General features: G+C 46.7%; 1 protein-coding gene across 3 annotated transcripts; it reads right to left on the reverse strand.

Annotated features, from left to right (window-relative positions):
* On the reverse strand, positions 1 to 16,930 carry LOC117973388 (eukaryotic translation initiation factor 4E transporter-like). 3 transcript variants are annotated; one of them, XM_059032823.1, is made up of 19 exons: positions 16,435 to 16,930; positions 15,016 to 15,116; positions 14,384 to 14,457; positions 13,653 to 13,777; positions 12,725 to 13,050; positions 12,015 to 12,213; positions 11,555 to 11,727; positions 9,975 to 10,113; positions 9,060 to 9,239; positions 5,569 to 5,780; positions 4,743 to 4,817; positions 4,448 to 4,625; positions 3,860 to 3,942; positions 3,235 to 3,380; positions 3,049 to 3,130; positions 2,551 to 2,680; positions 1,747 to 2,100; positions 1,199 to 1,366; positions 1 to 941 (listed from the first exon to the last, which is right to left on the reverse strand). In XM_059032823.1, exons 2-19 carry the CDS (start codon positions 15,112 to 15,114, stop codon positions 685 to 687), a joined length of 3,000 nt encoding a protein of 999 aa, XP_058888806.1. In that variant the 5' UTR covers positions 15,115 to 15,116; positions 16,435 to 16,930; the 3' UTR covers positions 1 to 684. The 3 variants fall into 3 exon arrangements, with proteins under 3 accessions (XP_058888806.1, XP_058888805.1, XP_058888807.1); XM_059032822.1 differs by having other exon boundaries at positions 15,016 to 15,141; positions 16,435 to 16,929; XM_059032824.1 differs by lacking the exons at positions 5,569 to 5,780; positions 9,060 to 9,239; positions 9,975 to 10,113 and having other exon boundaries at positions 15,016 to 15,141; positions 16,435 to 16,928.
* Positions 16,931 to 17,082: the final 152 nt, after the last annotated feature.

Raw genomic sequence — 17,082 nt, forward strand, 5'->3', positions numbered from 1 at the left:
CCACCCCAAAATAATAATAAAAAAAAAAAAAAGTTATCCAAAAAACAAAAATGGCAGTTAATTATATACAAAATCCACTGTCGAGTTTAACCAGTACACTTCCTGGCTGCATTACAATACCATAAACCCGCCAACGGACTGGACAGACACATTAGTCTCCAATCTCACTGGACTGTACCCGGTTTCAGCTCTCTCAAAGCTGCACTAACTACTCTTATATACAGCAGAATGACCTTCTCAAAAACAACAACCCCACACTGTGATAGATGTTTTATGTACACTATGAAAAAAGATCCGTTTATACATGTCTGTACACTTTGGGCCTATACATTTTCTTCATTGTAAACTGCAAAAAAAAAAAAAAACACACACACAACTAGGACATTATATAGTTTCATAACTAAATAAAAAATAAAAAGTCCCTTGCATCTCTACAGACCATCTCTAGGTCTTTCTCATCATTTTGCTGACAACAGCATCTCTTGATTTAAGACAAAGCCTGAGCAGACTTGAGTGCTCCCCACACAAAAGGCTATCATTCTATAAAGCTCGTTCATAACATAATAATAAAAAAAAGGCTTAACAGAACAAGTGTCAATAAATACACATCCTTCCATCCTTGAAGAATGAAATGTTCTCTCACCAAGAGTCCAATGGTTGGGTGCTTCGTTTCCGGACATATTCTTATTGTCGGTATTCTAGTTCGTCTACGCTGATGACCTTGGCTGGCATGGAAGGCAGGGGCTGCTGCAGCACATCCGTTCCAAACCACTTGGCCAGGCCGACGGGGGAGCCGTTGCGCTGGCCCTGGTACTGCACGTGCTGGGGGGCATGGCCCTGGTACTGCACGTGCTGGGGGGGAGCATGCCTGGCTGCAGCGCTGTGCTGGAGAGACTGTGCTAAACTGGTAACTGGAGAGACAGGGCCAGACTGGACCACCACTGCATTGTGGCAGGCAAGGAAGGAGGGGGAAACAAAAAAAAAAAAACGACATGTTTATTTTTCCCACCCCCAGACACATTGCTCTCCAAAAATGATACCACCACACCCTACCAATTATGTTAATTTTATATGTATACTACATCAGTTACTATCCATTACCTTTACAACCCCACCATACCAAATGCAAAAAATAAAATTGTAGACATCCAGAACCATTCTGTTCGGTCTCTTTGAATGGTCTGTCTGTTAACCCTACCTGGTCTCTGCTGGAGCTGCTGCTGCATCACTGCCAGGTGCAGGGGAGCCCCAGGGCGGGAGCCGAGCAGGGGGTGTCCGCCCGCAGCCAAGGGGTAGAAGGGCTGTCCCAGCAGGGGAGGGGGGAGCCCCTGTAACTGGGACAGGTCCACACCTTGGGGAAACATTCCTGAAATACATCAATCTGCTTTTTAGCAACTTTAATTGGCAGCTAGAACACAGCCAGCCACTGGCTAACTGTACTATGCACAGGAATATTTTCTTACCTTTAAAATTGTATTTAGATAGACGCAAGTATAAAACTCCTTACACAACTTATCACATGACGTTATGTGCACAAACTGCACAGCAATTGTCTTTACTGCAAGTTACATGTACACAAACTGCTCACACACAAAAAAAAACTAAAAACTGGAAAGGCTCAAATTGCTATGTAATGGGAGCCTTTAAATTATACCCAGAATGTATATTTAACACAATTTCCTCCAAGGCATCAGATTGTACAGAAGCGCAGTGTGAGCTCTCTCGTTCCAGGCCCTCTCCACTCACCTGCTTGGAGCAACGCGGGAGGGAGCTGCTGGGGAGAGAAGCCCTGAGCGAGCAGCCTCTGGACGACCCCGGGGTGCAGCTGTGGGGGCGCAGGGCGCACCAGGGGCACGTGCGAGACCAGGGGTAGCTGACACACAGGGCGCGGGAAGGGGGCGCTGGGCACAGGAGACACCATGGTGGGGGTCTTCCTGCCTGCAGAGCGGGGCCGGTAGTCCTGGTCCTCAGTGAAGCGGCTCTGGTTGGAGAGTGGGGTGGAGCAGGCGGAGCGCTGGAAGCCAGAGGGCTTGGCTCCTGTTGGAGAGGAAGCATTTTGCTCTGCATGGTCCAAGGAGGAGGTCGGAGAGACCCCGTTGTCTGTGGGAGGGAAGCAAGACAATTACATTAAACAAAAAAAAAAAAAAAAGTTACATAACATCTGGAGGAGATTAATACTGGGCTAATAAAACACACATTACATATTCTTGCATTTAACTGCACAAGTGGATATGATAATTGAACTTTAAATATACCCATCTGAATCCAAAATCAAATCCATCTATTCACACTTGTTTTAAATCCCTTTCGTCACTGTGCACAATTCTCCCTGGTTAAGTTCGCAATCTATTTTAAAAATGCATAAACGTTTATTTTTAAAGTTATGGCAGGGCGACTTTTTGAACTCCATTACGAATTCACACAATAACATTTTTAGAAATTAAATGGTTTAATGTGACCGAAGCAGATATACCGTTGATGAGACGGTTTGCATTACTTCACCTTCACTAAAGGAAATCGCTAGGCAGCGTTGTAGTACGAGAGAGATACCTTCTTGTGATCTAGTTGTCCCTTCCTCTTTGCCATCGCCAGGTTTCACAGTCCCTGGCTCATCTTTGCTCTTCTCCTTGGTTTCATACATCTTCCGGATCACAGAGGTAGGTGTAAAAGAAGGGGATAACTAGTGGAACACAAAGACACTGGAATGAGCCACGCAGGACCAGAGCGACAGGGTCCACCACGGTCTATCAACTACTGTAACACACTAAATATCCACACAAACTTCATTTTGCGTGGGTTTCACTACAGACACATTTACAGCAACAAATGTTTACTGTATATAGAAAGTATTTGCCTGTTGTAACCAGTGAGTGCCCTACACACATGGAGTAATCGCATATTGTTGTTAGGGGGCAATTGTGATGAATACAAACGTCATATTACACACATGCATGGTAGTTGCAACCACATTCAATTCTTCCAATTAAAAAACGAACGTCACACAGCTGTGCACGTGATGTTAAGCAGGCTTGTATCCAGAACACGTACCATGCTAGTGACTGCGTTCGCTGGAGAACCAGCATGGGCTCTGTGTCCTCCTGGACCAGGGGATCTGGTAACCCACGGCTGCCTAAAAAGAGAACAAATAGATATGAAATTATACATAGTGATCATTCTACATTAGATAACGGAATCTGAAGAACACTTTCTACAAAGACAGCAGCTTATCAATACCTATTCCTGTATGTGTCTCTGCCCTTCTCCATTTGCATACTGCCAAACCCTGGCTGGTACAGCTGGCGTGCATGCAGGGCTAGATCCTGCTGGAAGGCCAGTGCCTCCAGTGTGGCTTGGTCCAGTCCTAGAGCCATGGGGTTCATCTGCCAAGAAGAAAGAGAGAGAGCACATTGTCAGTGCTTCAGGAGGATAGACTCAGTGCAGTACAGAAGAAATACAATTGACATGAAGAGGATAAAAATAAGGCAAAGGACTACTTTGCTTTCAAATGTTTAGATTACTGGAGAGACAAGCAATTTTACTGTAAACCCCACACTTCTAAATAGGCTTGCTCTTTCACCTTTTAGAGCAACATTTGAGCAGACTCGCATACTTTATTGAAACATCATGAAACCTGGTGATTGTGCGATGGCTTGCAGGGGCTTTACTACTTAATGCGATCAGTCAGAAAAAGTACAAGTGATTTATTACTGTATTTCAGAAACCCCTGAACATCTTTATATATTAAAAAAAAAAAAAAAAAAAAAAACCAACACACAACACACAACCCAACGAGCCTACTTATAAACCCCTCTGCTTTCAAATCTGTCTGAAGCACATGTTTGTCTGAAGTGTCACTGACCTGGTGAGGACCAGGGCTCACTGATCTGTGGAGCCCAGGGAAGTGCTCTCCTAGAATCTGCTGATGAGAATCCGGGACAAAACCTGAAACAAGGAGCGGGACACTTCAAAACATCCCCACTACTCTCGGGGACAAGCGCAGCCAGCAACCACAAGAACACGTGACTGGGGAGCAGTCAGTCCGTCTCTGTGGATGGACCACTGGAATGAAATGCATGCTTCAGGCAGGGGTGGCAGGAGAGCTCAAGGCAGGAGCAGCAACAGTTTGAAAATCAAAAACTTTCAAAATAACATCCATTGAGAGACAGGCCAACAAGGAGCAAGGCACAGACTGATCAGTTTTACATTCCCCTACAGAGCAACAGTAACAGTACACCCCACCCCCCCCCTCCAATATCACAGACCCTCCTTGTAAACACCACAGGCATTCAGTCATTGAAAGCTGTGTGCAAGTCTCCCACCCCGACTTTGTAATTGAACTTTTCTCCACCCTACATATTTTAGTAGTCGAAGTATTAAAATCGATTAAAAAATTTCAGAACTTTAGGAGATGTATTCGACTTGAAGACAAAGCACAGCACAGACTTACCAGCCGTTTGTTGCAATCGGCCAGGGAAGTAATCTGGGGACGGAGCCCTCTGTGGAAACAGTGGGGGGGAGGGACCGCGACGCCCTTGCAGAACTGCAAGCGGGTCTGTACTGCCCAGCAAACTGCTCAGGATGTTAGGGGAAGCAGACCTGTGAGGAGCCTGGGGACCCAGAATCTCCTAGAGAGAAAAAGGAGTAAATTAAAAACCAAGAAGTAGCCAAATGTTTGCTAGTGCCTTCTCCAGTGTACCAAATTATATATATTATATACAGTAGAGTGTTTTAACATTACCTACCTGCAGAATGTTCTTCTGCGGTGCAGATTGCACAGGTACCTCTGAAGGGTGCATCAACTGGCTATCCAGGTTTCGCTAGAACGAGGGGGGGGGAAAGCACTGCATGTAACTTTGTGACCCGAAAGTCCAAGAGAACTCCCTGTCCACTTCTACTGGGAAAAAGGGATCCTAATAAAATGCACAGAAAGGTTCGCCAACAGCATGCCAGATGTTCTTAAAGTAATCCAGATCGCCTTTCAAACCAGCTACAAGCCACGGTTACGTTATGAGTGTATGGGTAAGTCCTTATGAGTGTATGGGTAAGTCCTTATGAGTGTATGGGTAAGTCCTTCACAGAAGGATTTTTTAGGTTTGTCAAGAAGTCCAAGATCTCAATAAGCGATAGAACCTACCTTTGGAGAACTGTCCAGTACGTGCCAAAAATAAACAAAAGCAAGGAGTTGAACAAACCTGCCCACTTTACTGGTGGAATAACCAAAGGGCAGAATTCAACACACAAAACGTTCAAGTTATGCCCATCACTTAAATTATGCTCAGGAGAGAGAGAGAGAGAGAGAGAAACCCCCCCCCCCCCCACACTAAGGCTGGTTTCATGTATCTAGATTAGCACTAACCTTGAACTACCTTACCAAGATTAGAGCTAATCAGAGAGGGATCTGTGAATCCAGCCATGGAGCACTTCAGAAAACATTTCGGAAGCTGTCTTACCAGTGCATTATTATTAAGGAACCAAGGACTTAATTAGGATATCCTTGACTGCTTCATATTCTTCCCGCTTGCAAGGTATATTAAAAAGAAAGAGAACCCTTTAACCAAGAAGACTCACGTTTCCTTTAGGCACAGCCGGCAGCGTGCCACCTGCCTTCATGCTGCTAACCAGTTTGTTGAAGGCAGACATGTCCCCGTCTCTCTTCACAGTCAGCGCCTCCTCCAGCTGCTCTGCCATGAATGGCGTGCCCCGCTTCCTCTCCGCCTCCACTTTCAAACCCTTCAGCCCGGTCTCCACCTCCTCCAACGAGAGCACCACTCCTGAATGTGCTACCAGAGAAAAAATACAAAAGCAATTCAAATCAACGCTGAAGCTACTTACAAATGCAGTTCTCCCTCTTCTAAATAAAGAAGTGAAATATTGGAAACGGCTACGGACATGTCCGTTTGCACTGAAATAGAAGGAGTCGCATCACTTGCTAGTGCTGGACCAAACTAACTGTTTCACATCCTAATGGGACGTTGTCGTCACTCTGCAAGTCTTCCTTTAGGTTTTCAACTCTGCACACATGTTTTAGAACCGACAACTTCTTCAAAAATGCGTACAGACTAGTATGCTAAGCAAATGGCACGCATGTGCATTGATGCCCATTATTTGATTTATTTTTCTAGTACAAGAGTATTCAATAAAGTTACCTTAGGGCAGAGATTCTGAAAAGAAACCCAAGTGCCTCAAGAGGCAGCGATCGCGCTGAATGACAAATCAGTGCAGCTCCAGAACGTGTCATTTTAAAAGCTACCGATCCCTGCCCCTATTCCAACGCACTCCACTTACAGCCGATCCCTGCCCCTATTCCAACGCGCTCCACTTACAGCCGATCCCTGCCCCTATTCCAACGCACTCCACTTACAGCCGATCCCTGCCCCTATTCCAACGCACTCCACTTACAGCCGATCCCTGCCCCTATTCCAACGCACTCCACTTACAGCCGATCCCTGCCCCTATTCCAACGCACTCCACTTACAGCCGATCCCTGCCCCTATTCCAACGCACTCCACTTACAGCCGATCCCTGCCCCTATTCCAACGCACTCCACTTACAGCCGATCCCTGCCCCTATTCCAACGCGCTCCACTTACAGCCGATCCCTGCCCCTATTCCAACGCGCTCCACTTACAGCCGATCCCTGCCCCTATTCCAACGCGCTCCACTTACAGCCGATCCCTGCCCCTATTCCAACGCGCTCCACTTACAGCCGATCCCTGCCCCTATTCCAACGCGCTCCACTTACAGCCGATCCCTGCCCCTATTCCAACGCACTCCACTTACAGCCGATCCCTGCCCCTATTCCAACGCGCTCCACTTACAGCCGATCCCTGCCCCTATTCCAACGCGCTCCACTTACAGCCGATCCCTGCCCCTATTCCAACGCACTCCACTTACAGCCGATCCCTGCCCCTATTCCAACGCGCTCCACTTACAGCCGATCCCTGCCCCTATTCCAACGCACTCCACTTACAGCCGATCCCTGCCCCTATTCCAACGCGCTCCACTTACAGCCGATCCCTGCCCCTATTCCAACGCGCTCCACTTACAGCCGATCCCTGCCCCTATTCCAACGCACTCCACTTACAGCCGATCCCTGCCCCTATTCCAACGCGCTCCACTTACAGCCGATCCCTGCCCCTATTCCAACGCACTCCACTTACAGCCGATCCCTGCCCCTATTCCAACGCGCTCCACTTACAGCCGATCCCTGCCCCTATTCCAACGCGCTCCACTTACAGCCGATCCCTGCCCCTATTCCAACGCACTCCACTTACAGCCGATCCCTGCCCCTATTCCAACGCGCTCCACTTACAGCCGATCCCTGCCCCTATTCCAACGCGCTCCACTTACAGCCGATCCCTGCCCCTATTCCAACGCACTCCACTTACAGCCGATCCCTGCCCCTATTCCAACGCACTCCACTTACAGCCGATCCCTGCCCCTATTCCAACGCACTCCACTTACAGCCGATCCCTGCCCCTATTCCAACGCACTCCACTTACAGCCGATCCCTGCCCCTATTCCAACGCACTCCACTTACAGCCGATCCCTGCCCCTATTCCAACGCACTCCACTTACAGCCGATCCCTGCCCCTATTCCAACGCACTCCACTTACAGCCGATCCCTGCCCCTATTCCAACGCACTCCACTTACAGCCGATCCCTGCCCCTATTCCAACGCACTCCACTTACAGCCGATCCCTGCCCCTATTCCAACGCACTCCACTTACAGCCGATCCCTGCCCCTATTCCAACGCACTCCACTTACAGCCGATCCCTGCCCCTATTCCAACGCACTCCACTTACAGCCGATCCCTGCCCCTATTCCAACGCACTCCACTTACAGCCGATCCCTGCCCCTATTCCAACGCACTCCACTTACAGCCGATCCCTGCCCCTATTCCAACGCACTCCACTTACAGCCGATCCCTGCCCCTATTCCAACGCACTCCACTTACAGCCGATCCCTGCCCCTATTCCAACGCACTCCACTTACAGCCGATCCCTGCCCCTATTCCAACGCACTCCACTTACAGCCGATCCCTGCCCCTATTCCAACGCACTCCACTTACAGCCGATCCCTGCCCCTATTCCAACGCACTCCACTTACAGCCGATCCCTGCCCCTATTCCAACGCACTCCACTTACAGCCGATCCCTGCCCCTATTCCAACGCACTCCACTTACAGCCGATCCCTGCCCCTATTCCAACGCACTCCACTTACAGCCGATCCCTGCCCCTATTCCAACGCACTCCACTTACAGCCGATCCCTGCCCCTATTCCAACGCACTCCACTTACAGCCGATCCCTGCCCCTATTCCAACGCACTCCACTTACAGCCGATCCCTGCCCCTATTCCAACGCACTCCACTTACAGCCGATCCCTGCCCCTATTCCAACGCACTCCACTTACAGCCGATCCCTGCCCCTATTCCAACGCACTCCACTTACAGCCGATCCCTGCCCCTATTCCAACGCACTCCACTTACAGCCGATCCCTGCCCCTATTCCAACGCACTCCACTTACAGCCGATCCCTGCCCCTATTCCAACGCGCTCCACTTACAGCCGATCCCTGCCCCTATTCCAACGCGCTCCACTTACAGCCGATCCCTGCCCCTATTCCAACGCGCTCCACTTACAGCCGATCCCTGCCCCTATTCCAACGCGCTCCACTTACAGCCGATCCCTGCCCCTATTCCAACGCACTCCACTTACAGCCGATCCCTGCCCCTATTCCAACGCGCTCCACTTACAGCCGATCCCTGCCCCTATTCCAACGCACTCCACTTACAGCCGATCCCTGCCCCTATTCCAACGCGCTCCACTTACAGCCGATCCCTGCCCCTATTCCAACGCACTCCACTTACAGCCGATCCCTGCCCCTATTCCAACGCACTCCACTTACAGCCGATCCCTGCCCCTATTCCAACGCACTCCACTTACAGCCGATCCCTGCCCCTATTCCAACGCGCTTCACTTACAGCCGATCCCTGCCCCTATTCCAACGCACTCCACTTACAGCCGATCCCTGCCCCTATTCCAACGCACTCCACTTACAGCTCTCCTTGAGTTTCTCTTTGTTGACAGTGAGGCTCGACAACAGCGGCTTCAGGTCAACCTTGGCCTTCTGCAGCATCTCCAGGATATCCACCTTGTCCTTCTTGTCTTCCAAAGACTGGATGGGAGCAAAGTAGTTTGCCAGGCCATGCGCGGGGGACAGAAACTTGTGCTCTAGACCTGGGAAGCAGGAACATTACAAACCTTTGAAGCAGTCCAATTTGTGACAATAGAGCAATGAAAAAGTATCTGAACAGCTTCAGTCTCCTAGGAGCTTCTTAGCCCTGGATCTCTCCTGGCGGCTGCAGTGACATTTACATTGGCAACACTGCACTCTTTGGATGAGTAAGTAAACAAGTTAGAGATATATTAGGGTGAGCTAACACTACAGCAATGCACAAAATGTCAATTTAATATTCCAAGATTCATTTATACCATTATAAAAATAACTACATTGGCTTAAAAAAAAAAAAAAAAAAAAAGCCAGTCTAGGCTATGAACAGAAGCAGGTAGTTTCCCACACTAGTTAATGGAATCCAATATTTACAAGACTATTGCAAGTGATGTAGCAAGTATCTTCAAGTAGTGATGCATTGAAACAAGTGAACATGAACAGAAATAAGACTTCTATTGCATAGCAGTTTAACCCATTCCAGGTTTAGGAGCTTGAGCGAATAGGTAAGAATCTCAGGTGTGTCCCATTAAACCCACAGTAAAACCAGGAGCGGATGAATCTGCTCTGCAACAGGAGTCATTTCAATACCATTTAAAATTAAGGCTTAATAACTTTTTTATTATTTTTTATTAAAATAAAAACATTGCTAACTTTACACTATAGAAAAAGCAGAACAAGTCTGACCTAGACACCCTTCCTATTAGGGCTGAGCCGGGTACGAGGACTTGCCGGTTTCTTACCTGCTAAACGCTCCAGCTCCTCGTGAGGGGTGGACCGGAGACTGCTGGACCGACTGGCTGACGGGCTGACGTTACTGGAGAACCACTGGCTAAACCGGCTGGCCGAGGCGGTGCCCTCTCCCAGGACATCTTCAATCATCTTCAGACAAGGAGGAGGAGGAGAGGAGAGAGTTACCAAGGGCAGCCAGCCAGTAAAGAAGACCAATAGTTCAGAATGATATCACACTTACATGAGCAGCAACAAGTCTTCAGTTGGGATGCGATCTGAAGTTAACCCTCTACACACAGACATAAGTAACCAGACTCCCATACTTTATTTGATGCAAGTTGTAGTGTTATATTTAACATTAGTGTCCCTTCTCTTTTCAAATCTTCCTTAAAATGACACCCACCCCACATCGCTACACCCAATACATGGGGGGGCAAAAATAAATGGTCCCAGGAAAGCTTTCAGATAGAAATGAAAAGGGACAGCACATCAGTGTACTCTGCTGTTCATAAACAGTGATGGGCATAACTTTTGTACTGAAAACCTTTGCATTGGTAATTTCGGAACCGACAGCACCCAAAAAACATGTAGGTCCGAAGCCTAGCATGTGATCAGACGTCCATATTGCAAGAACAAACCGTTCCTACAGCTGGATTACCCATAGACTCATAAGGCTCAGAAATGCAAGACATTAGGTATGGCTGAATCATGAAAGTCTTGAGGAGATACCAAGAGTGATGAAAATAAGACAGTTTGCAATCCGAGCCATTCCAGGCTTTTACGTGACTTGCTACTGTCACCTTTACTGCTTGTCCAGGTTACCTGGGTTTGATCAAATTATAAAACCTGGAGCGGCTCCAACTGCTATGCAATAGGAGCTGAATTTCCTTCCCTGCACTGTACAAAATATTTGCTAGATTGAACCTTAAACATCTGCACACAAGACATTACTTCTCGTTTTTTGGGGTTCCAAAAGAAAGTTACCTTGATAAACAAGATCACAGCAATAGTAACATTTATAAACTTTGTTTAGCCAATATGGAAGAAAACGTACAGTGTAAGAGTAAACTCCACCGTCCCCACCCCCCCCACGTTCCCAGTGCGGTGCCAATTCATTTACAGTCGGCACCAAGTGTGTGGAGCCCTTCTTACACTTCAACTGGTGGCTTTACAAACCCTCCACCACATGCCAGTGCTGACCCGGTTATAGTGGGACTAGGTGTTTAACATCTGCATGCATTTACGAGGATATGGGATCTTTAGCAAACAAACTTTAGCTTGGCTCAAAAAGCAGAGAAATAGTGATCATATGAGAAAAAAAAAGTCTGTCAACCTACAGTAAACTCAAATAATTTGTAAAAAGCGCAAACCAATAACATTTTTCAAAAGCGGCCATCAGACATGGATGCCACGGCACCCACAAGAAAAAGGTAGCTTGATACATTTTTTGTATGTATTTTCATCCAATGTTTTGGTATGGTTTTTAAAAAAAAAAAAAAAAAAAAAAAGTGGTGGGGAAACTATCCACCTCCACCTTTCTTTCCCCAAGAGACTCCAGCCCAAACCCATGCAGTGCTCCCCAGTCACTTACTGAAGCGAGCCCCGGCACAGTCTTGTCCAGGTTGAAGAACTCATTAAAGTCAAACTCCCCTGGCGCTGAAGGCTCTGGCAACACCACACCCTGGGGGACCTCCTGATCGGCTGCAGCGTCAGGGGAGACCTCCACCTCCGGCTCCTCCGCCAAGCCTCCGTTACACTCAACAGCTGCAGGGAGAAGGACAAAGGAGAGGAGAGCGACATGCGGTCAGAACTTGCCAAGGCATTACTACACAGCTTCCCTACTAAAAAAAAAAAAAAAAAAAAAGGAATTGTAACACAACACTTAAAAGAAACCAAGTAGACAAAACAGTTTGGCTGCGGCAACTGAACAAGGTGGTAGTGAAAAAACATCTGGCTGCTTGACCGTTTTACCTTATTCATCCACATCAAGTTACAATTCTGTTTAAAACTTGTATACCCATTGAAGAAAGGAACCTCGAGTCCCGACTTGCCTTCTCGCACTGACTCAGAGCGCTTTCTCGAGCGCTTGTATCGTCTCTTATCCTCCTCTAGTACTTTGTCATCGAAGCCGGTCAGCTCAATGGTTTCGGACTGACTGGTGGGACCCCCAGAGAACCATTCTGGCTCCTCCTCTGTGTACGAGTCATTTCGTCTCCTCTCACCAAAAACACGCTTGTCACCAAAATCCCTCTGCAGGAATAGGAGAAGACACAGAGGTTTGAAAATCAGCAGAATCACACAGCCAGTCAAACCTGCACCACACCACACCACACCCACCTTTAGGAGACCTAGAAGTGTAGTTTAGAGAAAAGGACGGCCTCATACTGAATAGATCACATTGCCAGAGCCAATCCACACATTGCTATAAAAGCAGTCACTATAGACTTGAGGGAACTGGAAATATTTATCTATCCATCCACTTAAGTATAAGTTCATATTAATAAGTCTGTTCTAGGTATGAACAGAAGATTTAGGCTCACAAGCAATTGCATTTGAAATCGGCATTTAAAAAAAAAAAAGCATAACACTGAACAGCAAATTAGTGAAAGGCCACCTTAGCTTGGGTATGACTGCCTGGAGTAACTACTATGCAAAAGGGGAGTACATTATTTAGCACTCAGATAGTGTTAACGTTAAATTGCAATTCAAAAGAGTGTACTAGGGAGCACTGTGCTAGTTTAATATTCCAAAGGGTACAGACTCTGAATCGCTTGTCCTTGTAATCCCTCTCTCGCTCCCTCTCCCTCGGGTGTGGCTCTCTCTCCCTCGGGTGTGGCTCTCTCTCCCGCAGTTCCTTCTCGCCCCGCGGGTCTCTCTCGAACACCCGAGACGCGATGATCCTGCCGCTGCCGATCCTCCGGCCGCCGCCCAGTCGCAGGTTCTCATTCTCCTTGTTCTCCAGCGGGCTGACCTCTCTGCGCGCCGTCGCGCTCGGCACCACGTTCACCTGGCAGCCTCCCCCGAAACTGCGTCTCTGCGGGCTGAGGACCACGTCCAGGTCGTCCTCCTTCACACGCTCCCGGGGGTCTGCGAAGGACATTTCAACAAACACTGATAGAAATGTATTCCAGGGCAGCATAAAAAAAAAATCATTTATTACCACGTTCGTATCCGTTCACATTACAGAATACATGCTGTAGTGAACCTGGAGGAATGTCAACACCGGCACATGAGACAGTCCTTGTTTTACGGAAATCTTTCCCTCTTCACTCCCGCTGTGGTTTTAATCAAGAGCCGGCCTCTTCCATGATGGTCTGCAGGCACTATAACCCTCCTACCCCAACAGAGTGGAAACAACTCTGCCTTCCACCTGTGCCATAGTCTAAGCAGAACTACCTAGAGGATCGAGAGGGCTGCTCCATCTTGTACATTTAAGAAAGTGAGCAAACACATATTTTAAAAGTACTGCTACACTAAGGGACGCAGAGATTTAACAAGAACAAAACATCAGCTTTGCATCAAGTGCTCTGAATCTACAAGTACAGTCTGTACCCAGATTAGATACACAATAGGACTGAAGCACTTTGGCTTTCCAGTACAGAGCGTGGTTTTCTAGACAGTCCATGTGCATTTGATTCAGAAAGAGCAGCATCACAGGCATTGCCTCCTGAGAGAACAGATTAATTCACCTGCAATCCTGCGTTTCAGGGGTGCTCTGTCATCCGTATAATTTTTAAACCCGTCCACTGGAGAGCTTCTTTCAGATGCAGGGTAAAGGGATGCGTGCCACTTCTCGGGGTCCCAGATGCCATCACTGAGCAAAAGAGAAACAGTTATGCATGTACACAGCTGTACATAACTAGAGGCATCTATCATGAATAGCCACTGTGACTTAGACACATTGTGCATGATTATAAATATAAAAAAAACACCACAAGAACAGATGAATAGACAGGATGCAATTTAAAATCCACTCCAAGTCCATTGGACACAGACTCTTAATGAAACCCTGCGTCTGCAGGAGTGAAGTGTCACTGTTGTCATTGCAACAAAGGATTTACAGCCTATACATAAAAATGACAAGATTCAACTGAAGTGTCTTGCCCTGATCATAGCACTGGCAAAACAAGTCTGAAGTGAACAGTAACATTCGTCTATTCATTTTGTAAACGCATATACAAGTAACATCCATAAAGCAAAGTGTGATTTATTCTTAAGCACCTTAAATGCACTGGTCGGTCTCCAATTGCAACCTAACACATGGAGCAATGCCGGGGGGAAATGCTCATGGGTCGACTACATGAGCAGCTGTGAAGAGGTGTGTAACCTAGGTAAACAGTTCACATCCGTCCAGCAGACGTGTGCATGCAAACAGGATCAACGTTAGCGTGTCAGGCAAATGAATATTCTGCAGCAGTACCTGTCATACTTCTCTGAAAGGCATTCATGTCTTTGATTGGACCAGGGGGATTCCTTTATTTCCAGCAGTTCCTCCTGTGAAACACATCAACACATTTGAACAATCCATCCAGAAGAGAATGGAGCGAGAGAGGGAAAGAAAGCACCTGGACACTAAGCTTGAAAGGCAGTTAGCTGTATTTTAATGGATGTACCAGATCGAAAGCTACAAATTAATTTGCAAGGGATGCGTTTAGATTTCACCAACAGCTTTGAACAATACATGTACCACTGCACTGGTGTAACCCCAGTAGAGTCACAGCACAGTCACCGAGTCTCAATGTAACTGATACATTAACACAGTGGGGTTCAAGTCCAAGGATCCTTACAAAAACACAGGAATGGAAATGTGCATAGCAAATCCACCCATTGCAGGTTTTACTACGAGCTTCGCTGGCCACAGTGTAGAGGCAACAAGCTCACTTGTGCCTTACTAAACTCACAGTAAAAGCAGGACTGGATCAAGCTGCTATGCATTTGGAGCCTTATTCCCACCCCCTGGAAATGCTGTGGCTCTTATCATACTAGGCATTCAGAATCCAGGGGGTGAGTTTCCATCCTGGGCTTCACCACCGAAATGGCAGCGCAGCCTACCTTGGTGTATCTGTAAGGGCAACTTCTTTCGGAAGTCTTCATAACGTCTATTACAGCTGCTCCGTTTTCATTTTCTTCAATGTATTCAACTTTTTCCATGGCTGTTTTCAGTCAAAAAAAAATAATCTGTAAACAAAACAAGGCAAAAAACAAGATCAAATAAGCATGCTGCTTTAGTTTAACCCTAGGATAACAAATGAAATAGTTTGTGTCAAAAAGAACAACAATGAAAATGGTGTATAAAAAAAAACACATCGGTATGCCGGTGTGTAGTTTTGAGCAGTTATCTTTCAGATCTGTACAGGTGTGGAGAGATCTTATCAAGCCCTGTACTGAGAAAGCTGTCCTTACCCATATACCTGTTACACACACCAAACTTAACCTGTTTCTTGGAGGGGGAAAAACATTGAAACTGCCCATTTCTCACCGAGGTGGGATTCAGGCTAGAGAAACTCTTCTCGAATTTGAAGAGAAGAAACAGTTCCACAGCTTTAGGACTCAACTCTAGAACTATACTACAGGGACTAGTTTTTGGCATGAGCAGTTTAACAGTACAGGTGAAAACCTCACCTGTACCGACTTGTTATTGAAAGCTGGCAACACTGGTTGACATCACGTTTGATGCTAGGCAAGATGTTTTAGGATAAAGAAATATACAACAGTGAATTGCTAGCTACACTTTCGGGTTGTAAAAAACAGTGCCTAGCTAATACTACACCCACCCCCAGTATAGACTAATATTGATTTCTCATTCATTCGGTTTACTCAGCAACAGAAAACGAAAAGTTCCATGACTAGAAAGTAAACACGTCAACATCCGTTGTGATGTCACAAGCCCCCATGAACACAAACTCTGACTCAATTATAGCACATCTCATTTGTTTCCATTTAAATGAATAATGTCTTGTTTCAAACACATTTAAAATGTGATTCTATAGTGCATACAGCTGAACTCTTCAGAGTTTCGCCATCACACTTCTTGCTTCGTATGTTTGTTCTTTATGTATTTATATTTTGTTTTTATAAAATCAAAAGTAAAAGCTAGATAATTTATTCTGAGCACAACAAAAAAACAGTTATTCACAAAAAGACCAAACCCGAAAACATCCAGACCTTTGAAATGGAGAGGGGGTTTGCACTGTGGCCTTGTGCGAATTATACACCCGACTGCGAAACGGACTCAAAAGTTATTTGTATATAGCAAGGTATTCACACTTAAATAAAATGAGTAAATTAAGCCGTGTCAAATCAATCGTACTGCCTAATGCGGAAGCATACGTGCACCCTATGCAGTTTCCACTAAAGATACAACTGCACACACAAGTGTAAGCGAGGTAGTGCTAGATTGATTACATTTCCATGAACACAAAACCAAGACGTGCAACCAACTAATACAAAACGAATGCTTTCACAACATACCTGTCGATATGGGAATGCAACCGTGTCCTCCCCCTCCCACAAAAAACAAACAAACAAACAACCCGGTGCGAGAAGAGACCGCAGCTCTTTCGCATTTATTTTTTAAATTGTTTTGAGTGCCGGTGACTCAGCCAAGGAAAGAGCTCAGAGAAACGGGTCCCCTTTTCTCTCCCACTCCGCAACCGGCTCCCTCACGCCGAGTGAACTGTGTCTCTCCCTTACAGAAAGAAACCAACACTGAGGTTTGATCTCCCCGCGCCGACGTGTAAACACTCAATCGTGAAATGAAACTCTCAATCTATGTCGAGGCTTTCTCTCTTCTCCTCCTTCCCTTCTCCCTCCGCGACTCAAACAGCACAGATATCTCTTCTCTGGTAATTACCCACGGACACAGGGGTCTAACCCGGATTATATAGAGGCTGGGAGCCGCCTGACTCGAAATGCAAAGGTATCGCGCCGACGGACACGGTTGCCTTCGCTTTACTCAAAAGCATCGGAAATAAAAATTAACTACTCGCCGTTTGGATTTTGTTGCGCCTGGTTAGATACTTTTTAAGTGGAAGCCGCTGTTGTTGATGTAAGGACCCCTGCCGGCGAATTGAACAGACGCCTCAATTGCATCGCTCAAGAGGAGCCCAATCAAAACAA

This window comes from Acipenser ruthenus, chromosome 11 (genome assembly GCF_902713425.1).
Source record: "Acipenser ruthenus chromosome 11, fAciRut3.2 maternal haplotype, whole genome shotgun sequence".
Classification (NCBI taxonomy): Eukaryota; Metazoa; Chordata; class Actinopteri; order Acipenseriformes; family Acipenseridae; genus Acipenser; species Acipenser ruthenus.

Bases quoted from the DNA above. Each gene is read 5' to 3' on its own strand.
- LOC117973388 (XM_059032823.1), bottom strand. From the start codon at position 15,114: ATGGAAAAAGTTGAATACATTGAAGAAAATGAAAACGGAGCAGCTGTA. The intron at 14,458-15,015 runs GTAGGCTGCGCT...TGTGTTTCACAG, and splicing joins GCCCTTACAGATACACCAAG to GAGGAACTGCTGGAAATAAA. The intron at 3,381-3,859 runs GTCAGTGACACT...TCTTCTTGGCAG, and splicing joins TGAGCCCTGGTCCTCACCAG to ATGAACCCCATGGCTCTAGG.